Below are 22242 nucleotides of genomic sequence, written 5' to 3'. Positions count from 1 at the left end.
CGGTTCACGGGTTTTGTGTATCTTGTTCGTCAGCCTTGAATCCTTGATGAGCCTAATAACTAGAAGATGTAAGCATAGAAGATCTGAGTTTTTCTACTGTCAGTCAATCAGCGAAACAGCTCATGCTTGTGACATCAACAGTTCATGCACATTAATAAAATGAAAATTGCCAGAATACATGCATCTCATGCTTGGGACATCATCCTTTACCCACCACACGATTAATGTGCTAGATAGTACGTACTACTAGTACATGATGTGCATTTTCAACAATAATTGCGGCGAGACACCACTTGTGGCATCACATAGATCCCTTGCCGGCGGCTTTGGACGCCAGCCTCTTCTTCCCAATCTTGTGCCTGACCATCCTGAGGATCCTCAAGAACCAGTAGGCGCTCACCAGCAGCAAGCTCGTCGCCATCGTCTTTAGATAATTGAATTAGTAAATGGAAATAAGTACATATGCATCAAGAAATGGAAATGGTTGGGCCGGATTGGAAGGTTGTACGACGTACGACGTACCTTGATGAGGATGGGGTTGTCAGCCGTCACAGTGCGGTAGGTGACGTACGTCCCACAAACCATCCTTGCCACCGAGAAGGTCACCGCGAACAGGATCTACGTACCCATGCATGGGCCAGAAAGTAGTACACGTAATTACTTCACCGCCAGAGAGAGAGGGAAGAGGGAGGGGGAACAGGATCAATACGTACGTCGACGAGGAGGTTGAGGTCTGTGTCCTTTACGCCGAGCTCCTTGAGCATCTCCCTGAGGTGCAGCAGCGGGCTGGAGATCTCCGTGACGAGCAGGCACGCCACCAGCTCCGTCCCACACTGCACGCCACGTACCCCAAGATCAACCGCGCTGTTCATTGGCCACCCACGGGTATACACCGGATACTCGGCTAGAAGATAGAGAAATAATAATAAGAAGAAATACTCAAGGTGGTACCCTCTGGTAGGCGAGGCCGGCGGCGAGGCCGACGATGCTGATGAGGTGGTGCAGGGCGTTGTCCAGCCGCGCGTCGCCGCTCAGGTGGCAGCAAGCCCCGTCGTAGATCATGTACGACAGCGTCACCGCCAGCGCCCTCATCTGACAATTACCGCACTTATTAATCGATCAAGCACTACTCACAGGAATTCTATTTCTCATTGACGAGCAGCAGAAATGAAAATTTTACTCGAGTGTTCTGTTCGTTGGACGGGGTACGTATACGGTCGTGGTTGTAATTGTACCGGCCGCATGTGCATGGGCTAGCTGTGATGCGGGGGAGGAGCATTGTTTACATCTACTCCCTCCGTTTCTAAATATTTGTCTTTCTAAACATTTTAAATGGACTACAACATACGGATGTATATAGACATATTTTAAAATGTAGATTTATTTATTTTGCTTTGTATGTAATCACTTGTTGAAATCTTTAAAAAACAAATATTTGAAAACGGAGGGAGTATTTTTAGCATAGTTGCTTCTAGAACCCTATTATCTTGCGAACGTTCGCTGTGAGAATGTGACATTAGCAAACGTTTTGATGACAGTTTTAGTTGTTTAAGGATGACATGTTAAAAGAACAACACGAAGGAAATTTTGAGCAAACACGAGCATAAACTGTCATAGTTTCATCTTGCGTTGCAACTAAATTTGTTTGCCATCCCTTTTCCAGCAAAGGTCAGGCTCTTCCCGATGCTCCACTTTATACATGTGCTAAGCCTTTCATGTAGGTAAAAAAAAACTAATATGGCAAGTTATTTAAGAGGAGAGAGATGGGCGTGGTGATCCCAGAAAGAAACAATGCTAGGCGCGTGAACCTAGACAAAACATTTAAATGGAGGAAGCCCATCAATACATGAAGAGCTTTAGTTGCTAAATCATTAAATGCAGCAAGCTTAGGGCATCTCCAGCAGGTTGTATGTTAGTCTTGTTGGTAAAATGTCCATGTCATCAACCAACAAGCTATCATACAACTACTCCAATAGGTTGTATGTAAGCTATCCAATAGATGATGAGAAAATAAATGTGATTGCTCTCTATAACACCTTGGAGCTTGTGCAAAAGTTGTTGGTTAATCTACATACACACATCATCACTATGTCCTACTCCCTCCGTTCCTAAATACTTGTCTTTCTAGGCATTTCAAATGACTATCACATACGGATGCATGTAGACATATTTTAGAGTGTAGATTCACTCATTTTACTCCGTATGTAGTCACTTGTTGAAATGCCTAGAAAGACAAGTATTTAGGAACGGAGGGAGTAGGTGGCAAATTTACCAACACCTATCTTACAACGGTTGAAGATGCCCTTAACTACCGTAAGCTAAGCACCTACTAAACTATTTAATGTGCTTAGCACCTCATCTAAGCACTGATGCATTGTCAGCAGCCTCAGCAAGATATAGCATTTCCATTTTTTATATTTATCTGCACGTACTTCATGACTATGACTACACGTTCAAATTTCAGTGGATAGAGTAATTAAGTCTGACACATGCATGGCATTTACTCTGTGAATTAACTTTTGCATGCAGATGCAGTGCGCGGTCCTGACCTTGTCCTCGTGTCTCTGGATTTCAGAGATTCGGAGAGTAACCTCCTATACGTGTGTGGACGGAGTAAAACTCAGGACCTAATTAAGCGTCTAGTACACACAACGTAAAAACTACTCCTATATGAGTAAAAACGGAGGGAGTAAAAAAGATACTATAATGCACAATGTAAACTGAAAAGAATGGAGGACATGCCCTAGAAGTATGCACAACGAGTGATAAAGTTTTCACCAAATGGTGGGCCTAATATTTAGATATACTCCTATATGAGTACTAAATGGTTTATATATTTGTTTATCTTTCATGATATGGTTCAAAGGAATTTTTTTCATGATAGGGTGTCCGAAGGATGCTAGGGCATCACCAACACTGTTTCCTATACTTCCCACAAACATCCAGACCGACGTGCCCTATAATTCCTGCAAATGATCGACTCCTGTATCCATGTCCATGGATGGATAGATAGTCCGGTATAAGATACAGCATTGGAGATGCCCTAAGACCTAGACCTGATCTGAAAAATTCATGATGACATAACTTTGTCCCGAAAAATAAATGCAGACCATAACCTTGTGTATATCACTTTCGAATGAGAAAGTGTTTGAACCAGAGAGAGTCAGCGAGCGCTACTTTTAACTACTTAGTGTAAAAAACGGTCTTATATTACGGAACGGAGAGAGTAGAATTTTTGCTTCTCCACCTTGTTATTGACTTAGTCGTCGAAGTAGTAGTGTACTGTGGCGTCAACGGTTTGTGGTGTTGCTAAACATCGAAGTTTCCTTTGAATTTAAATTTACACACCACAGACATCGCTAATCCGTCAACATTCTCAGCCCGAACAGCATTTTTTTTTACTAAGCGGCGTATTGAGCTAACTAATCAATCATATACTCGACGAGTAGGAGGACGGCGCTAACAACCAGCAACAGAAAATTAGTTAAGCAGGCAGCGAATAATGCGCGTGGCGTGCGTACCTGGCGCGGCGAGGAGGGTGAGGCGACGGGGGAGACGGGGGAGGCCCAGTCCTGCACGGAGAGGCAGCCGAGGGCGACGCCGGTGACGGCGTGCATGGTGGAGACCGCGCGGTTGCAGAAGTCGTAGGAGCGCTTGGGGAGCAGCGCCCGCAGCAGCAGGAACGCCGTCGACCAGAACACCACCCCGGACGCCACCAGGCTCGCCACGCCGCCGTAGTCCTCCATATGGCGCCGGCGACTAGTCTAACGGACGAGGCCGGGAGATGGCGGCAGGCGGCGTACTACTACTAGCGCGCGCAAAGTAAGGGGATCCGGGGTATAAACTAGAGGTATGGCCGCCAGCCGAGTAGGTAGTCCGCGACGGGGAGATGAGATATAGTGTGGCTAGCTGTAGGAAGGTGGGAGGCAGGGGGGGAAGAGAGGGCGCAGCCAGCACGAGGATGGCCATGTGCAGCAGTGGGCAGAATATTGGTGTGCCGCCTCATTATTAACCATTATGGAGGTTTGAAGGAGGCTGGTTGGGAAATTAATTGGGGATCCACCCAGTCCCAGGCCGCAGTAACTTGGTCCTTTCTGAAAACAGTAGGAGTAGGACTACTAATAATTTCTAAAAGTAATTAGTAATACTAGTACTGAGGTCCTAAAAAAAGTACTGAAAAAGCAGGAGCAATTACCAGCATGGTAGTACCAGACTTGTCTGCCTTTGGACGCTTGCTGCCCCGGAAAGAATCTTGCAAAACCTCACGCGGGCTGGCTGATTAATAAAGCTACAAATAGGAGTACACTGATACTGAGACCTTTTTTTTTAATCTATTATGGCAGTATAGAGAACACTAGAGGTAAATTAGAACCAGATTCATGAACCACTTAGCGATGACTACCAGCACTGGAGCGAGCAGAAGGCGCCCCTTCCTTACCGGAGTCGGGCAAACCTTGTTACTATAGACAGTCGGGTAGTCATTGTGTTAAGGCCCAAAAGACCAGCACACCAGAGCAGCAACCATCGACGTTGAAAAGAGTAGTAGATCGGAAAGATCAAACCTGTAACCAGACGAACGAAGATGAAGAAGAATTGAATCCAAATAGATCTACCGAAGATCAACACCGACCAAATTCCGCAAGATCCGACAGAGACACGCCTCCAAACATCCTTCGATGACGCTACTTGTATCATCAGGATGTGGATAGAACGTGGGAGTCATTGTTTCTAGTGAGGGATGTCGTCACTGCCACACATCCCCAACCAAAACATTGAGCCTAACAAAAAACGAGAACGGGTTCCTCCCACCGGCGTGGCGCCGAGATCCACTGCACCTCCACAGCCCAAAGGCCATCGGAGGTGGGGCAGATCGGCGTCGGCGCCCGCGGAAGGAGGAAGGAGACATTTTTCGAGAAGGTGGAGTAAGACACAAAACGTTGACCACTGATAATGGGAGTTTGATTACGAATCGTGCAATCTGATCAAACTGAGTGAGTAAATTCGATTTTGCATCAGGTATACGTAGGACTGGTTTGTTGGCAAAAGTTGAACTATACTAATTTCGTTTGGTGCTGACATCCCACCGTATGTAAGCACGAATATTGTCGTTTGTTGCTGCGTGCTGGTGGCTGCCGTCGGGCGACGGGGACCTGGCGCTAGCTGCCCAGCTGCACCCGCGGAGGAGAAGGCTCTCCGAAAAAGCGACTGATTCGCCAAGCAAAATGTTTTTTTTACATTCTGGTGAAGCTTTTATTAAATTGTCATAATATTTATATGGACGAAAAAAGATCATCGGGCTGATCTAATCAAAACTGACGGACAGCCTCTAAAGATAAAGCATTCTTCGTTACATTGTGAGTTTTAAAATTTAAGTACATGAACTATATTAGAGTAAATGTAAAAACTGACGAATGGTCAACGATCTCATGGATGATTGCTCCGTAGCTCGCAAAACTTCCTTGCTCTACAGCATTAACCACCACCATGCAATCGCAAGCAGCGAATCCGCTGAATATAGAGATCATCACAAAGGTCCATGGCTTCTTTGATAGCAAGTGCTCCGAGTGTAGTTGGGCCAGAAATACTCTTGAAAAAAACTGTTGATGCTCCCAGAAAGGTTCTAACAAAGTGTTGGCTGCGTAAAACATGACATGATGAAGGAAAAAGGAAAAAGCCTTTGTGTGCCGTTAAACTTGACATGATGAAGGCTTATGATCGAGTGGAGTGGATTTTTCTGGAAAGAGTTATGGAGCAGCTAGGCTTTTCTCATACATGGACGGCCATGGTTATGAGATGTGTCACCTCCGCAAGATTCTCTGTGAAGCTGAATGGTGATTTATCATAAGGCTTTCTCCCTACGAGGGGGCTTCGGCAGGGGGATCCGTTGTCTCCGTATCTCTTTCTCTTCTGTGTAGAAGGCTTCTCAGCGCTACTCAAGCGAGCGCAACAGGAGAAGGAGATTCAGGGGGTCTCTTTTGGCAGGATGGGACCGAGTATCACACATCTTCTCTTCGCCGATGATAGCATTGTTTTTCTAGAAGCCTCACACGCTAATATGACAAGGCTTAGATCCATCCTTCAGGTATATGGAGAGGCATCCGGTCAGAAGGTGAATATGCAAAAGTCGTCTATCTTCTTTGGCAAAGGGTGTAGGGAGGAAAGCAAAGGGGAGCTGAAACACGCATTGGGGGTTGAATCAGAGGCCCTCAACGAACGTTATTTGGGGCTACCCATGATGGTGGGAAGAGCTAAGGATGGGTCTTTTAAGCACATGAAAGAATCATCAAAAGCAAAAGTTACTGGGTGGAAAGGACAAGGTTTGTCAAAGGCTGCGAGGGAAGTGTTGGTGAAGTCGGGACTGCAAGCAACACCGACATACCCAATGAGTTGCTTCTAGCTCTCCAAGAAGATGTGCCGGAACCTGAAATCTATCTCTTCGAAATTCTGGTGGGGAGCAGCCGATGGGGAACGCAAAGTCCACTGGGTGGCGTGGGATAAAATGTGTACGAGAAAAAGGGAAGGTGGAATGGGGTTCAGAAACTTTTGAGATTTTCAACCAAGCTCTTCTAGCAAAGCAGGTGTGGCGGATCATTATGGTGCCAAATTCATAATGCGCCCGTGTGTTAAAAGCTAGATATTTTCAGGACATGGATATAATGTCAGCCCCCTGTCCACAAGGTTGCTCTTTCACCTGGAGAAGTCTAATGCATGGGAGGGATCTGTTAGCACAAGGATTGGTGTGGAGAGTGGGAGACGGCTCTACAATCAATGTACATAACAGTAATTGGATCCCCAGGGCAGGGAGCATGACACCACTGGGTGTTGTGTTCGTCCCAAACTTAACCAAGGTGGCAGACTTCCTAAAGGTCCAGTCTTCTGAGTGGGATGTCGACAAACTGCACCGTGTGTTCTCTGAAGGGGACGTCGCAGATATTAAAAATATTGTCATAGGAGGTCAGGGGAAAGAGGACTACAGGGCTTGGAACTTCACAAAGAGTGGTCATTTTACAGTCCGCTCAGCATATCATCTTGGTATGTCGCTCAAGGCAACAAAAAGGGAGCAGGCGTTGGGATCCTCATCTGTGGCTGATCATAAAAGTTGGAATGAGTTGTGGGCTGCAGACTTGTAGAATAAGATAAAAATACATGCATGGCGCATGCTATCTAACGGTGTGACGGTTGGTATGGAGCTTCACCGACGGAAAATCAAGCCCGGAATCTTCTACGCCGCGTGTGGCAGGGAGGAGACCATCATCCACAGATTCTGGCGCTGCCCCCACTCACGCCATTACTGGAAGCTGCTTGGCGACACGGTGGCCACCCCCTTAGCAGGACTGCCTGAAGGGATTGTGGCCTACAGCGGAATGAGAGCTTGGGTGTTGGACTGGCTGAGTAGGACGGGGAATGAAGAAAGGGAGATGGTCTTGAGGAGCTGGTACGAGCTATGGTTAGCACGTAATAAGGCAAGGGGCACTCACCAAATGGAAGATCCACAGCTGATCGTTCAACGAGTACTGTACCTAGCGGAAGAGTGGATGTCGAGCAAGGACACGGTGATCAAACAGGCAGTAGAAAGGGGACCGGATAAGTGGAGCAAACCTGACGATGGTTGGGTTAAAGTGAATTCTGATGGGGCGCTGGGCAAACACCAAGGATCAGGAGGAGGAGGAGCTGTTCTCAGGAACAACCATGGTGAGTTCATTGCGGGAGCGTGCCATTTTTCCCCTCTTGCTGCTGATGCGGAGACGGTGGAATTACTAGTGTGCCGACGAGCTGTTATCCTTGCCCAAGAACTAAACATCCAGAGGGTGATCCTTGAGAGAGACTCACAGGTAGCCGTCTGGAAGATCTCGAGTGAACAGAAGGATCTATACGGCAATGAGCAAATAGTAGAAGAGTTGAAGACGCTACTCTCTACGTTTAGTGGTTTTAGAATTGCTTGGGTGCGTCGGGCTGCGAATAAAGTCGCACATATCCTAGCAAGGGAAGGTTGTAAGAATTTTCTTTGTAAGACTTGGCTTCATGTACCTCCAGAGTGTATAAGCTCGGAGATTACAGTAGATGGAGCTGTGAACTTTTAATAAAGCTTAAGTCTTCCCCTCAAAAAAATAAAATACAAAGTGCTTTTTTTTAGACAAAAGAAAACAAAAAAAAAAACAAAGTGCTGGCATGGGGTATTCGGCGCGTCCTCTCCCTCGACAGGGCCACTTGGGCGCGCTGCGCGAGGCCTTCAGCCCAGTCTTTCTTATTTGAGCGAATGTCTGTCCTAGGCCAAGTCTGATTTGGTTGACGATGGAATGATCGGCCAACTGAAACACTCTCAGCCCATCGTCTGTCAGACCTCTAGATTTTGAGCACACACAAGTACAAAGGGAAGGAAGCAAATCCTTTGCCTAGGCTATTGTAAAAGAGATGTCCTACGAAATCACTAATTAAGAGGTACCCTTTGTTACTCTTGTAAGAGGTAACTCTCACATTTTCTGGTCTTGGCAAGTGGTGCACTGCATGTGCATTATTTGCCGCAACTGGATGTTTTTTTGTTTCTGTAAATTCGTTTTTTAATTGCTTTATCTCTTGAATCATGCTTTCAAATCACGAATCGTTTTCACTATTGGATTTCTCGCGTCGAGATCATCAAAACTAAATCCCATGTTAACAGATTACGATGAATATATTTTTTCACAAAACGAAAAGAATAAACCAAAACAAAACTGAGAAAAACAGGGAATAAAACTGAAAACCAACAAAGATGAAAAAAATATGAAAACGAAAAAGCCGAAAAACAGAAGAAAAAAAAGAAACCAAAAAAACCAGAACCCGAAAGCACACTTGTGCTTTCTAAAAAAACAATTTGGGTAAGCACAATTGTGTTTTTCCCTCTTCAGGACGCAGAAGCACATGTTGTGCTTTGTTTGATTGTTTGTTTCATATGTTATGTTTTAATTTTTACTATTCTTTATATTTCTAAATACTCCTATTATAGATATATCTCAAAACTTACATGTCATAAATTTTTAAAAACTTCTACCATGAACTAGAAAAATTTCATGAAACATAAAAATTTGTTCGTGCAATTTTAAAGAATGTTCATACCATTGAATAAAAAGTTCACATGTTTAAAAATATGTTCATGACATTTCTTTAGAATGTTCATGAAAATGTCCAAAAAGAAGTCCGTATATGGTAAAAAATATTCATATATTCAAAAACTTTATTTATTGAAACTCAAAATTTCTCGTGCATTTAAAAACATGTTCATGAAATGTAAAAATTGTTCGCGCAATTGTTTTAAAAACATCATAACACATAGAAAAAATGTAATGTCATTTGAAAAATCTTCATAAGCAGTTGAGAAAACTGTCAGTGGTCATGGTATTAAAAAAATGTTGAGCGTAAGTTTAATTTTTTTTACTAGGAACTAACACTATTTTATGTGCATTTCACAAATTTGCAACATGTATTCGAATAAATTTTAAGCCAGAATTTGAAAAATGTTTAACCTGTATAAAAATATGTTCGAGGTATATTCAAGCTAAGTTGGCATGTATTTGATAATAGAAAAAATATGTAAATATAAATAAATAAAAGTAAAAAATAAAAATGAGTAAAGAAATACACAACAAAAAAAATGTGTGAAACCTTTCGAAAACCAGGCGAAAGGTTTATAAAACAAATCCACACTGTAGTTCTAAATTCGGCCGCAAACTCCTCACACACTTTTTGTTGGACTTGGCCATTAGAATGCTCGTTTGAGCTAGCCTTTGTTCTGTTTCGCATTAGGCGATATCTAGCAGTTGCTCAAAAAGATGATATCTAGCATTTACAGATGCTATCTATGTCAAGTAGTCGACCTTTCGCATAGGTACCTCTTGGGAAATCCTCAAAAAAAAAAGAGATACCTCTTGGGCACCATTAAAAAATAGGTACCTCTTGAGCGGGCCAGCCCATCGAGCACTCACTCTGTAGCAATATATTCCTCTAGTTATTTTTCTTCTTTCTTTTACTAGGTTTCAATTTGTCTATTATCTTGGTCTAGATAAAACATGAATATTTAATTATTTTTAAAGTGACATCTTCTACAAAAAGTATGTAATTACTTATTTAAATTTCTTACATTTTTTTGGAATACTGAATATTTATTATATTTTATGAACATTTTTAAAATTATTAGAAAATATTTTGAGTTTTAGAAAGTTTTTGAAAAGAAAAGAAAAAACCCTGCCAAAACCGATAGAGAAAAAAAAATCTAACAACAACCTTCTGGAAGCTTCCTAATACCGAGAAAGCGAGAGTTAGAACCTTTCCAAAAATGGAATATTGTACGCATCGGTAACTAGCTATATGAGTCGGCCTAGTTAGTTTTTTTCCAAAAGTCGGCCTAGTTAGTTGCACACGTCATTGGGTATGTGTGTTAGGATTTGCTATTGTAACGACATCTTCAACGACCGACCCGCAAACCGAACATCGCATTCATCCGTGAAATGAGGGAGACCAATCCATGGACATTGATGCGGATGTTGATCATCCAAAGATATCCACATACATTTCAAACCATATTTTAATAAAAACAGGCAAATTACATGCAAGCCGGATGATTTTCATACAAACTGGAGTGAATTCATTATATTTTGAACATATTTCATTCAAAAAAGACCGGACTTAAGCCTAGCGTACGATAGCGCTCGTCGTCCAAGTCCTTGTTCCCTTTCGACGACCACGTCCTCCATCTGCCATCTCCATGAGTGACCGGGATAAGACTAGCGATGCGAAGGTGTGGTCGCCGTTGAGGAACAGTAGAACATGGGAGAGGGACCTGCCCACTTGGAACGCGAGGCCCCGCCGCCTCCCATGCCCTACTTATACTCGTCGGAGTCTGCGCCATGTCCATCGCTGGTGGACATGAGGTCGATGATGAACGTGGACGGGTCGACACTGTCCTCCTGCCACATGCGCCCCTGAAAGTGTTGGGGAACGTAGTAATTTCAAAAAAATTCCTACGCACACGCAAGATCATGGTGATGCATAGCAACGAGAGGGGAGAGTGTTGTCCACGTACCCTTGTAGACCGAAAGCGGAACATTATGACAACGCGGTTGATGTAGTCGTACGTCTTCACGATCCGACCGATCCAAGTACCGAACACACGGCACCTCCGAGTTCAGCACATGTTCAGCTCGATGACGTCCCTCGAACTTCGATCCAGCAGAGTTTTGAGGGAGAGTTCCGTCAGCACGACGGCGTGGTGACGATGATGATGTTCTACCGACGCAGAGCTTCGCCTAAGCACCCTTACGATATTATCGAGGTGGATTATGGTGGAGAGGGGCACCGCACACGGCTAAAAGATCAATGATCAATTGTTGTGTCTCCAAAGGGCGCCCCCCTCCCCGTATATAAAGGAGTGGAGGAGGGGGAGGGCCGGCCCTCTCTATGGCGCGCTCTAGGAGGAGTCCTACTCCCACCGGGAGTAGGATTCCCTCCCTTTCAAGTAGTAGGAGTAGGAGTCAAGGAAAGGGGAGAGAGAAGAGAAGGAAGGAGGGGGCGCAGCCCCTCCCCCTAGTCCAATTCGGACTAGGCCTTGGGGGGGGGGCGCCCAGCCTCTCCTCTCTCTTTTCCCTAAAGCCCAATAAGGCCCATATACTCCCTGGCGAATTCCCGTAACTCTCTGGTACTCCAAAAAATACCGGAATCAATCGGAACCTTTCCGATGTCCGAATATAGTCGTCCAATATATCGATCTTTACGTATCGACCATTTCGAGACTCCTCGTCATGTCCCCAATCTCATCCGGGACTCCGAACTACCTTCGATACATCAAAACACATAAACTCATAATATAACCGTCATCGAACTTTAAGCGTGCGGACCCTACGGGTTTGAGAACAATGTAGACATGATCGAGACACGTCTCCGGTCAATAACCAATAGCGGAACCTGGATGCTCATATTGGCTCCCACATATTCTACGAAGATCTTTATCGGTTAAACCGCATAACAACATACGTTGTTCCCTTTGTCATCGCTATGTTACTTGCCCGAGATTCGATCGTCGGTATCTCAATACCTAGTTCAATCTCGTTACCGGCAAGTCTTTTTACTCGTTCCGTAATACATCATCCCGCAACTAACTCATTAGTTACAATGCTTGCAAGGCTTATAGTGATGTGCATTACTGAGTGGGCCCAGAGATACCTCTCCGATAATCGGAGTGACAAATCCTAATCTCGAAATACGCCAACCCAACAAGTACCTTTGGAGACACCTGTAGAGCACCTTTATAATCACCCAGTTACGTTGTGACGTTTGGTAGCACACAAAGTGTTCCTCCGGTAAACGGGAGTTGCATAATCTCATAGTCATAGGAACATGTATAAGTCATGAAGAAAGCAATAGCAGAATACTAAACGATCAAGTGCTAAGCTAACGGAATGGTCAAGTCAATCACATCATTCTCCTAATGATGTGATCCCGTTAATCAAATGACAACTCATGTCTATGGCTAGGAAACATAACCATCTTTGATCAACGAGCTAGTCAAGTAGAGGCATACTAGTGACACTCTGTTTGTCTATGTATTCACACAAGTATTATGTTTCCGGTTAATACAATTCTAGCATGAATAATAAACATTTATCATGAAATAAGGAAATAAATAATAACTTTATTATTGCCTCTAGGGCATATTTCCTTCAGTCTCCCACTTGCACTAGAGTCAATAATCTAGATCACATCGCCATGTGATTTAACATCAATAGTTCACATCACCATGGGATTAACACCCATAGTTCACATCGTCATGTGACCAACACCCAAAAGGTTTACTAGAGTCAATAATCTAGTTCACATCGCTATGTGATTAACACCCAAAGAGTACTAAGGTGTGATCATGTTTTGCTTGTGAGAGAAATTTAGACAACGGGTCTGCCATATTCAGATCCGTATGTATTTTGCAAATTTCTATGTCTACAATGCTCTGCACGGAGCTACTTTAGCTAATTGCTCCCACTTTCAATATGTATCCAGATGAAGACTTAGAGTCATCTGGATCAGTGCCAAAACTTGTATCGACGTAACCCTTTTACGACGAACCTTTTGTCACCTCCATAATCGAGAAACATATCCTTATTCCACTAAGGATAATTTTGACCGCTGTCCAGTGATCTACTCCTAGATCACTATTGTACCCCCTTGCCAAAATCATGTTGGAAATATGCCCTAGAGGCAATAATAAAATGGTTATTATTATATTTCCTTGTTCATGATAATTGTCTATTGTTCATGCTATAATTGTGTTATCCGGAAATCGTAATACATGTGTGAATACATAGACCACAACATGTCCCTAGTGAGCCTCTAGTTGACTAGCTCGTTGATCAACAGATAGTCATGGTTTCCTGACTATGGACATTGGATGTCATTGATAACGGGATCACATCATTAGGAGAATGATGTGATGGACAAGACCCAATCCTAAGCATAGCACAAAGATCGTGTATTTCGTTTGCTAGAGCTTTTCCAATGTCAAGTATCATTTCCTTAGACCATGAGATCGTGTAACTCCCGGATGCCGTAGGAGTGCTTTGGGTGTACCAAACGTCACAACGTAACTGGGTGACTATAAAGGTACACTACAGGTATCTCTGAAAGTGTCTGTTGGGTTGACACGGATCGAGACTGGGATTTGTCACTCCGTATGACGGAGAGGTATCTCTGGGCCCACTCGGTAATGCATCATCATAATGAGCTCAAAGTGACCAAGTGGTTGGTCACGGGATCATGCATTACGGTACGAGTAAAGTGACTTGCCTGTAACGAGATTGAACATGGTATTGGGATACCGACGATCGAATCTCGGGCAAGTAACGTACCGATTGACAAAGGGAATTGTATACGGGATTGATTGAATCCTCGACATCGTGGTTCATCCGATGAGATCATCGTGGAACGTGTGGGAGCCAACATGGGTATCCAGATCCCGCTGTTGGTTATTGACCGGAGAGTCGTCTCGGTCATGTCTGCATGTCTCCCGAACCCGTAGGGTCTACACACTTAAGGTTCGGTGACGCTAGGGTTGTAGATATTAGTATGCGGAAATACGAAAGTTGTTCGGAGTCCCGGATGAGATCCCGGACGTCACGAGGAGTTCCGGAATGGTCCAGAGGTGAAGAAATATATATAGGAAGTGCAGTTTCGGCCACCGGGAAAGTTTCGGGGGTCACCGGTATTGTACCGGGACCACCGGAAGGGTCCCGGGGGTCCACCGGGTCGGGCCACCTATCCCGGAGGGCCCGATGGGCTGAAGTGGGAAGGAACCAGCCCCTAGTGGGCTGGTGCGCCCCCCCCTTGGGCCTCCCCCTGCGCCTAGGGTTGGAAACCCTAGGGGTGGGGGGCGCCCCACTTGGCTTGGGGGGCAAGCCACCCCCCTTGGCCGCCGCCCCCCTGGAGATTGGATCTCCCAGGGGCCGGCGCCCCCCAGGGCCCCTATATATAGTGGAGGGGAGGGAGGGCAGCCGCACCACAGCCCCTGGCGCCTCCCTCTCCCTCCCGTGACACCTCTCCCTCTCGCTGAGCTTGGCGAAGCCCTGCCGAGATCCCCGCTACGTCCACCACCACGCCGTCGTGCTGCTGGATCTCCATCAACCTCTCCTTCCCCCTTGCTGGATCAAGAAGGAGGAGACGTCTTCCCCAACCGTACGTGTGTTGAACGCGGAGGTGCCGTTCGTTCGGCGCTCGGTCATCGGTGATTTGGATCACGACGAGTACGACTCCATCAACCCCGTTCACTTGAACGCTTCCGCTCGCGATCTACAAGGGTATGTAGATGCACTCCTCTCTCTCTCTCGTTGCTAGATGACTCCATAGATTGATCTTGGTGATGCGTAGAAAATTTTAAATTTCTGCTACGATCCCCAACAGTGGTATCAGAGCCAGGTTTATGTGTAGTTTCTATGCACGAGTAGAACACAAACTTGTTGTGGGCGTAGATGTTGTCAATTTTCTTGCCACTACTAGTCTTATCTTGTTTCGTCGGCATCGTGGGATGAAGCGGCCCGGACCGACCTTACACGTACGCTTACGTGAGACAGGTTCCACCGACTGACATGCACTAGTTGCATAAGGTGGCTAGCGGGTGTCTGTCTCTCCCACTTTAGTCGGAACGGATTCGATGAAAAGGGTCCTTATGAAGGGTAAATAGAAATTGGCATATCACGTTGTGGTTTTACGTAGGTAAGAAATGTTCTTGCTAGAAACCTATAGAAGCCACGTAAAAACATGCAACAACAATTAGAGGACGTCTAACTTGTTTTTGCAGCATATGCCTTATGATGTGATATGGCCAAAAGGATGTGATGAATGAAATATATGTGATGTATGAGATTGATCATGTTCTTGTAATAGGAATCACGACTTGCATGTCGATGAGTATGACAACCGGCAGGAGCCATAGGAGTTGTCTTTATTTTTTGTATGACCTGCGTGTCATTGAATAACGCCATGTAAATTACTTTACTTTATTGCTAAACACGTTAGCCATAGAAGTAGAAGTAATCGTTGGCGTGACAACTTCATGAAGACACGATGATGGAGATCATGGTGTCATGCCGGTGACGAAGATGATCATGGCGCCCCGAAGATGGAGATCAAAAGGAGCAAAATGATATTGGCCATATCATGTCACTATTTGATTGCATGTGATGTTTATCATGTTTTACATCTTATTTGCTTAGATCAACGGTAGTAAGTAAGATGATCCCTTATAATAATTTCAAGAAAGTGTTCCCCCTAACTGTGCACCGTTGCGAAGGTTCGTTGTTTCGAAGCACCACGTGATGATCGGGTGTGATAGATTCTAACGTTCGAATACAACGGGTGTAAGCCAGATTTACACACGCAATACACTTAGGTTGACTTGATGAGCCTAGCATGTACAGACATGGCCTCGGAACACGGAAGACCGAAAGGTCGAGCATGAGTCGTATAGAAGATACAATCAACATGAAGATATTCACCGATATTGACTAGTCCGTCTCACGTGATGATCGGACACGGCCTAGTTGACTCGGATCATGTTTCACTTAGATGACTAGAGGGATGTCTATCTGAGTGGGAGTTCATTGAATAATTTGATTAGATGAACTTAATTATCATGAACTTAGTCTAAAATCTTTACAATATGTCTTGTAGATCAAATGGCCCACGTTGCCCTCAACTTCAACGCGTTCCTAGAGAAAACCAAGCTGAAAGATGATGGCAGCAACTATACGGACTGGGTTCGGAACCTGAGGATCATCCTCATAGCTGCCAAGAAAGATTATGTCCTAGAAGCACCGCTAGGTGAAGCACCCATCCCAGAGAACCAAGACGTTATGAACGCTTGGCAGTCACGTGCTGATGATTACTCCCTCGTTCAGTGCGGCATGCTTTACAGCTTAGAACCGGGGCTCCAAAAGCGTTTTGAGCAACACGGAGCATATGAGATGTTCGAAGAGCTGAAAATGGTTTTCCAAGCTCATGCCCGGGTCGAGAGATATGAAGTCTCCGACAAGTTCTTCAGTTGTAAGATGGAGGAAAACAGTTCTGTCAGTGAACACATACTCAAAATGTCTGGGTTACACAACCGCTTGACTCAGCTGGGAGTTAATCTCCCGGATGATGCGGTCATTGACAGAATCCTTCAGTCGCTTCCACCGAGCTACAAGAGCTTTGTGATGAACTTCAATATGCAGGGGATGGAAAAGACCATTCCTGAGGTATATTCAATGCTGAAATCAGCGGAGGTGGAGATCAAAAAGGAACATCAAGTGTTGATGGTGAATAAAACCACTAAGTTCAAGAAAGGCAAGGGTAAGAAGAACTTCAAGAAGGGCGGCAAGGGAGTTGCCGCGCCCGGTAAGCCAGTTGCCGGGAAGAAGCCAAAGAATGGACCCAAGCCTGAGACTGAGTGCTTTTATTGCAAGGGAAGTGGTCACTGGAAGCGGAACTGCCCCAAATACTTAGCGGACAAGAAGGCCAGCAACACCAAAGGTATATGTGATATACATGTAATTGATGTGTACCTTACCAGTACTCGTAGTAGCTCCTGGGTATTTGATACCGGTGCGGTTGCTCATATTTGTAACTCAAAACAGGAGCTGCGGAATAAGCGGAGACTGGCGAAGGACGAGGTGACGATGCGCGTCGGGAATGGTTCCAAGGTCGGTGTGATCGCCGTCGGCACGCTACCTCTACATTTACCTACGGGATTAGTTTTAAACCTCAATAATTGTTATTTAGTGCCAGCTTTGAGCATGAACATTGTATCTGGATCTCGTTTAATGCGAGATGGCTACTCATTTAAATCCGAGAATAATGGTTGTTCTATTTATATGAGAGATATGTTTTATGGTCATGCCCCGCTGGTCAATGGTTTATTCTTAATGAATCTCGAACGTGATGTTACACATATTCATAGTGTGAATACCAAAAGACGTAAAGTTGATAACGATAGTCCCACATACTTGTGGCACTGCCGCCTTGGTCACATTGGTGTCAAGCGCATGAAGAAGCTCCATGCCGATGTACTTTTAGAGTCTCTCGATTATGAATCATTTGACACATGCGAACCATGCCTCATGGGAAAAATGACCAAGACTCCGTTCTCCGGAACAATGGAGCGAGCAACCAACTTGTTAGAAATCATACATACTGATGTGTGCGGTCCAATGAGTGTTGAGGCTCACGGAGGCTATCGTTATGTTCTCACTCTCACTGATGACTTGAGTAGATATGGGTATGTCTACCTAATGAAACACAAGTCTGAGACCTTTGAAAAGTTCAAGGAATTTCAGAGTGAGGTTGAGAATCAACGTGACAGGAAAATAAAATTCTTACGATCAGATCGTGGAGGGGAATATTTGAGTCACGAATTTGGCACACACTTAAGGAAATGTGGAATTGTTTCACAACTCACGCCGCCTGGAACACCTCAGCGTAATGGGGTGTCCGAACGTCGTAATCGCACTCTATTGGATATGGTGCGATCTATGATGTCTCTTACTGATCTACCGCTATCATTCTGGGGCTATGCTTTAGAGACTGCCGCATTCACTTTAAATAGGGCTCCGTCGAAATCCGTTGAGACGACACCGTATGAATTATGGTTTGGGAAGAAACCAAAGCTGTCGTTTCTAAAAGTTTGGGGATGCGATGCTTATGTCAAGAAACTTCAACCTGAAAAGCTCGAACCCAAGTCGAAAAAATGCGTCTTCATAGGATACCCCAAGGAAACCATTGGGTATACCTTCTACCTCAGATCCGAAGGCAAGATCTTTGTTGCCAAGAACGGGTCCTTTCTGGAGAAAGAGTTTCTCTCGAAAGAAATAAGTGGGAGGAAAGTGGAACTTGATGAAGTACTACCTCTTGAAGCGGAAAGTAGTGCAGCTCAGGAAAATGTTCCTGTGGTGCATGCACCGACTAGAGAGGAAGTTAATGATGATGATGATCAAGGTACTTCGGATCAAGCTCCTACTGAACTTCGGAGGTCCACAAGGACACGTTCCGCGCCAGAGTGGTACGGCAACCCTGTCTTGGAAATCATGTTGTTAGACAACGGTGAACCTTCGAACTATGAAGAAGCAATGGCGGGCCCAGATTCCGACAAATGGCTAGAAGCCATGAAATCCGAGATAGGATCCATGTATGAAAACGAAGTATGGACTTTGACTGACTTGCCCGATGATCGGCGAGCCATAGAAAATAAATGGATCTTTAAGAAGAAGACAGACGCGGATGGTAATGTGACCATCTATAAGGCTCGACTTGTCGCTAAGGGTTATCGACAAGTTCAAGGGGTTGACTACGATGAGACTTTCTCACCCGTAGCGAAGCTGAAGTCCGTCCGAATCATGTTAGCAATTGCCGCATTCTATGATTATGAGATATGGCAAATGGACGTCAAAACGGCATTCCTTAACGGCTTTCTTAAGGAAGAATTGTATATGATGCAGCCGGAAGGTTTGGTCGATCCTAAGAATGCTATCAAGGTATGCAAGCTCCAGCGCTCCATCTATGGGCTGGTGCAAGCATCTCGGAGTTGGAACATTCGCTTTGATGAGATGATCAAAGCGTTTGGGTTTACACAGACTTATGGAGACGCCTGTGTTTACAAGAAAGTGAGTGGGATCTCTGTAGCATTTCTCTTATTATATGTGGATGACATACTATTGATGGGAAATGATATAGAATTCTTGGAAAGTATAAAGGCCTATTTGAATAAGTGTTTTTCAATGAAGGACCTTGGAGAAGCTGCTTATATATTAGGCATCAAGATCTATAGAGATAGATCAAGACGCCTCATTGGTCTTTCACAAAGTACGTACCTTGACAAGATATTGAAGAAGTTCAATATGGATCAGTCCAAGAAGGGGTTCTTGCCTGTATTGCAAGGTGTGCAATTGAGCACGGCTCAATGCCCGACCACGGCAGAAGATAGAGAAAAGATGAGTGTCATCCCCTATGCCTCGGCCATAGGGTCTATTATGTATGCCATGCTGTGTACCAGACCTGATGTAAACCTTGCCGTAAGTTTGGTAGGAAGGTACCAAAGTAATCCCGGCATGGAACACTGGACAGAGGTCAAGAATATCCTGAAGTACCTGAAGAGGACTAAGGATATGTTTCTCGTTTATGGAGGTGACGAAGAGCTCGTCGTAAAGGGTTACGTCGATGCTAGCTTCGACACATATCTGGATGACTCTAAGTCACAAACCGGATACGTGTATATTTTGAATGGAGGGGCAGTAAGTTGGTGCAGTTGCAAGCAAAGCATCGTGGCGGGATCTACATGTGAAGCTGAGTACATGGCGGCCTCAGAGGCAGCCAAGAAGCAATCTGGATGAAGGAGTTCATTACCGACCTAGGGGTGATTCCCAATGCGTCGGGCCCGATGACTCTCTTCTGTGACAACACTGGAGCTATTGCCCTTGCCAAGGAGCCTAGGTTTCACAGGAAGACCAGGCATATCAAGCGTCGCTTCAACTCCATTCGTGAAAGTGTTCAAAATGGAGACATAGATATTTGTAAAGTACATACGGACCTGAATGTAGCAGATCCGTTGACTAAACCTCTCCCTAGAGCAAAACATGATCAACACCAGAACTCTATGGGTGTTCGATTCATCACAATGTAACTAGATTATTGACTCTAGTGCAAGTGGGAGACTGTTGGAAATATGCCCTAGAGGCAATAATAAAATGGTTATTATTATATTTCCTTGTTCATGATAATTGTCTATTGTTCATGCTATAATTGTGTTATCCGGAAATCGTAATACATGTGTGAATACATAGACCACAACATGTCCCTAGTGAGCCTCTAGTTGACTAGCTCGTTGATCAACAGATAGTCATGGTTTCTTGACTATGGACATTGGATGTCATTGATAACGGGATCACATCATTAGGAGAATGATGTGATGGACAAGACCCAATCCTAAGCATAGCACAAAGATCGTGTAGTTCGTTTGCTAGAGCTTTTCCAATGTCAAGTATCATTTCCTTAGACCATGAGATCGTGTAACTCCCGGATGCCGTAGGAGTGCTTTGGGTGTACCAAACGTCACAACGTAACTGGGTGACTATAAAGGTACACTACAGGTATCTCTGAAAGTGTCTGTTGGGTTGACACGGATCGAGACTGGGATTTGTCACTCCGTATGACGGAGAGGTATCTCTGGGCCCACTCGGTAATGCATCATCATAATGAGCTCAAAGTGACCAAGTGGTTGGTCACGGGATCATGCATTACGGTACGAGTAAAGTGACTTGCCGGTAACGAGATTGAACAAGGTATTGGGATACCGACGATCGAATCTCGGGCAAGTAACGTACCGATTGACAAAGGGAATTGTATACGGGATTGATTGAATCCTCGACATCGTGGTTCATCCGATGAGATCATCGTGGAACGTGTGGGAGCCAACATGGGTATCCAGATCCCGCTGTTGGTTATTGACCGGAGAGTCGTCTCGGTCATGTCTGCATGTCTCCCGAACCCGTAGGGACTACACACTTAAGGTTCGGTGACGCTAGGGTTGTAGAGATATTAGTATGCGGAAATTCAAAAGTTGTTCAGAGTCCCGGATGAGATCTCGGACGTCACGAGGAGTTCCGGAATGGTCTGGAGGTGAAGAATTATATATAGGAAGTGCAGTTTCGGCCACCGGGAAAGTTTCGGGGGTCACCGGTATTGTACCGGGACCACCGGAAGGGTCCCGGGGGTCCACCGGGTGGGCCCACCTATCCCGGAGGGCCCCATGGGCTGAAGTGGGAAGGAACCAGCCCCTAGTGGGCTGGTGCGCCCCCCCTTGGGCCTCCCCTGCGCCTAGGGTTGGAAACCCTAGGGGTGGGGGGCGCCCCACTTGGCTTGGGGGGCAAGCCACCCCCCTTGGCCGCCGCCCCCCAGGGCCCCTATATATAGTGGAGGGAAGGGAGGGCAGCCGCACCACAGCCCCCGGCGCCTCCCTCTCCCTCCCGTGACACCTCTCCCTCTCGCTGAGCTTGGCGAAGCCCTGCCGAGATCCCCGCTACTTCCACCACCACGCCGTCGTGCTGCTGGATCTCCATCAACCTCTCCTTCCCCCTTGCTGGATCAAGAAGGAGGAGACGTCTTCCCCAACCATACGTGTGTTGAATGCGGAGGTGCCGTTCGTTCGGCGCTCGGTCATCGGTGATTTGGATCACGACGAGTACGACTCCATCAACCCCGTTCACTTGAATGCTTCCGCTCGCGATCTACAAGGGTATGTAGATGCACTCCTCTCTCTCTCGTTGCTAGATGACTCCATAGATTGATCTTGGTGATGCGTAGAAAATTTTAAATTTCTGCTACGATCCCCAACAAATCAGTGTAGGGTATACAATAGATCTGGTACATAGCATGGCATACTTTATAGAACCTATGGCTGAGGCATAGGGAATGACTTTCATTCTCTTTCTATCTTCTGCCGTGGTCGGGCTTTGAGTCTTACTCAATTTCACACCTTGTAACATAGGCAAGAACTCTTTCTTTGACTGTTCCATTTTGAACTACTTCAAAATCTTGGCAAGGTATGTACTCATTGAAAAAACTTATCAAGCGTTTTGATCTATCTCTATAGATCTTGATGCTCAATATGTAAGCAGCTTCACCGAGGTCTTTCTTTGAAAAACTCCTTTCAAACACTCCTTTATGATTTGCAGAATAATTCTACATTATTTCCGATCA

General features: G+C 45.2%; 2 protein-coding genes across 2 annotated transcripts; one reads left to right on the top strand and one right to left on the bottom strand.

Annotated features, from left to right (window-relative positions):
* Positions 1-126: 126 nt before the first annotated feature.
* Positions 127-3974, bottom strand: LOC109739294 (uncharacterized). Its single transcript, XM_020298374.4, has 5 exons — positions 3522-3974; positions 952-1092; positions 714-833; positions 523-618; positions 127-424 (listed from the first exon to the last, which is right to left on the bottom strand). The coding sequence occupies exons 1-5, from the start codon at positions 3744-3746 to the stop codon at positions 302-304; spliced, it is 705 nt and encodes a 234-aa protein (XP_020153963.1). The 5' UTR covers positions 3747-3974; the 3' UTR covers positions 127-301.
* Positions 3975-7184: 3210 nt separating this feature from the next.
* On the top strand, positions 7185-8043 carry LOC109739293 (uncharacterized). The gene is made up of 2 exons (XM_020298373.2): positions 7185-7943; positions 8035-8043. Exons 1-2 carry the CDS (start codon positions 7185-7187, stop codon positions 8041-8043), a joined length of 768 nt encoding a protein of 255 aa, XP_020153962.2.
* Positions 8044-22242: the final 14199 nt, after the last annotated feature.

This window comes from Aegilops tauschii, chromosome 3 (assembly GCF_002575655.3).
Source record: "Aegilops tauschii subsp. strangulata cultivar AL8/78 chromosome 3, Aet v6.0, whole genome shotgun sequence".
Taxonomy (NCBI): domain Eukaryota; kingdom Viridiplantae; phylum Streptophyta; class Magnoliopsida; order Poales; family Poaceae; genus Aegilops; species Aegilops tauschii.
Note: the sequence above shows the minus strand (reverse complement) of the source record. Positions and strands in the feature narration are given on the sequence as shown.

Bases quoted from the DNA above. Each gene is read 5' to 3' on its own strand.
- LOC109739293 (XM_020298373.2), top strand. From the start codon at position 7,185: ATGGAGCTTCACCGACGGAAAATCAAGCCCGGAATCTTCTACGCCGCG.
- LOC109739294 (XM_020298374.4), bottom strand. From the start codon at position 3,746: ATGGAGGACTACGGCGGCGTGGCGAGCCTGGTGGCGTCCGGGGTGGTG. The intron at 619-713 runs GTACGTATTGAT...ATGGGTACGTAG, and splicing joins ACCTCAACCTCCTCGTCGAC to ATCCTGTTCGCGGTGACCTT. The intron at 425-522 runs GTACGTCGTACG...AATTATCTAAAG, and splicing joins ACAACCCCATCCTCATCAAG to ACGATGGCGACGAGCTTGCT.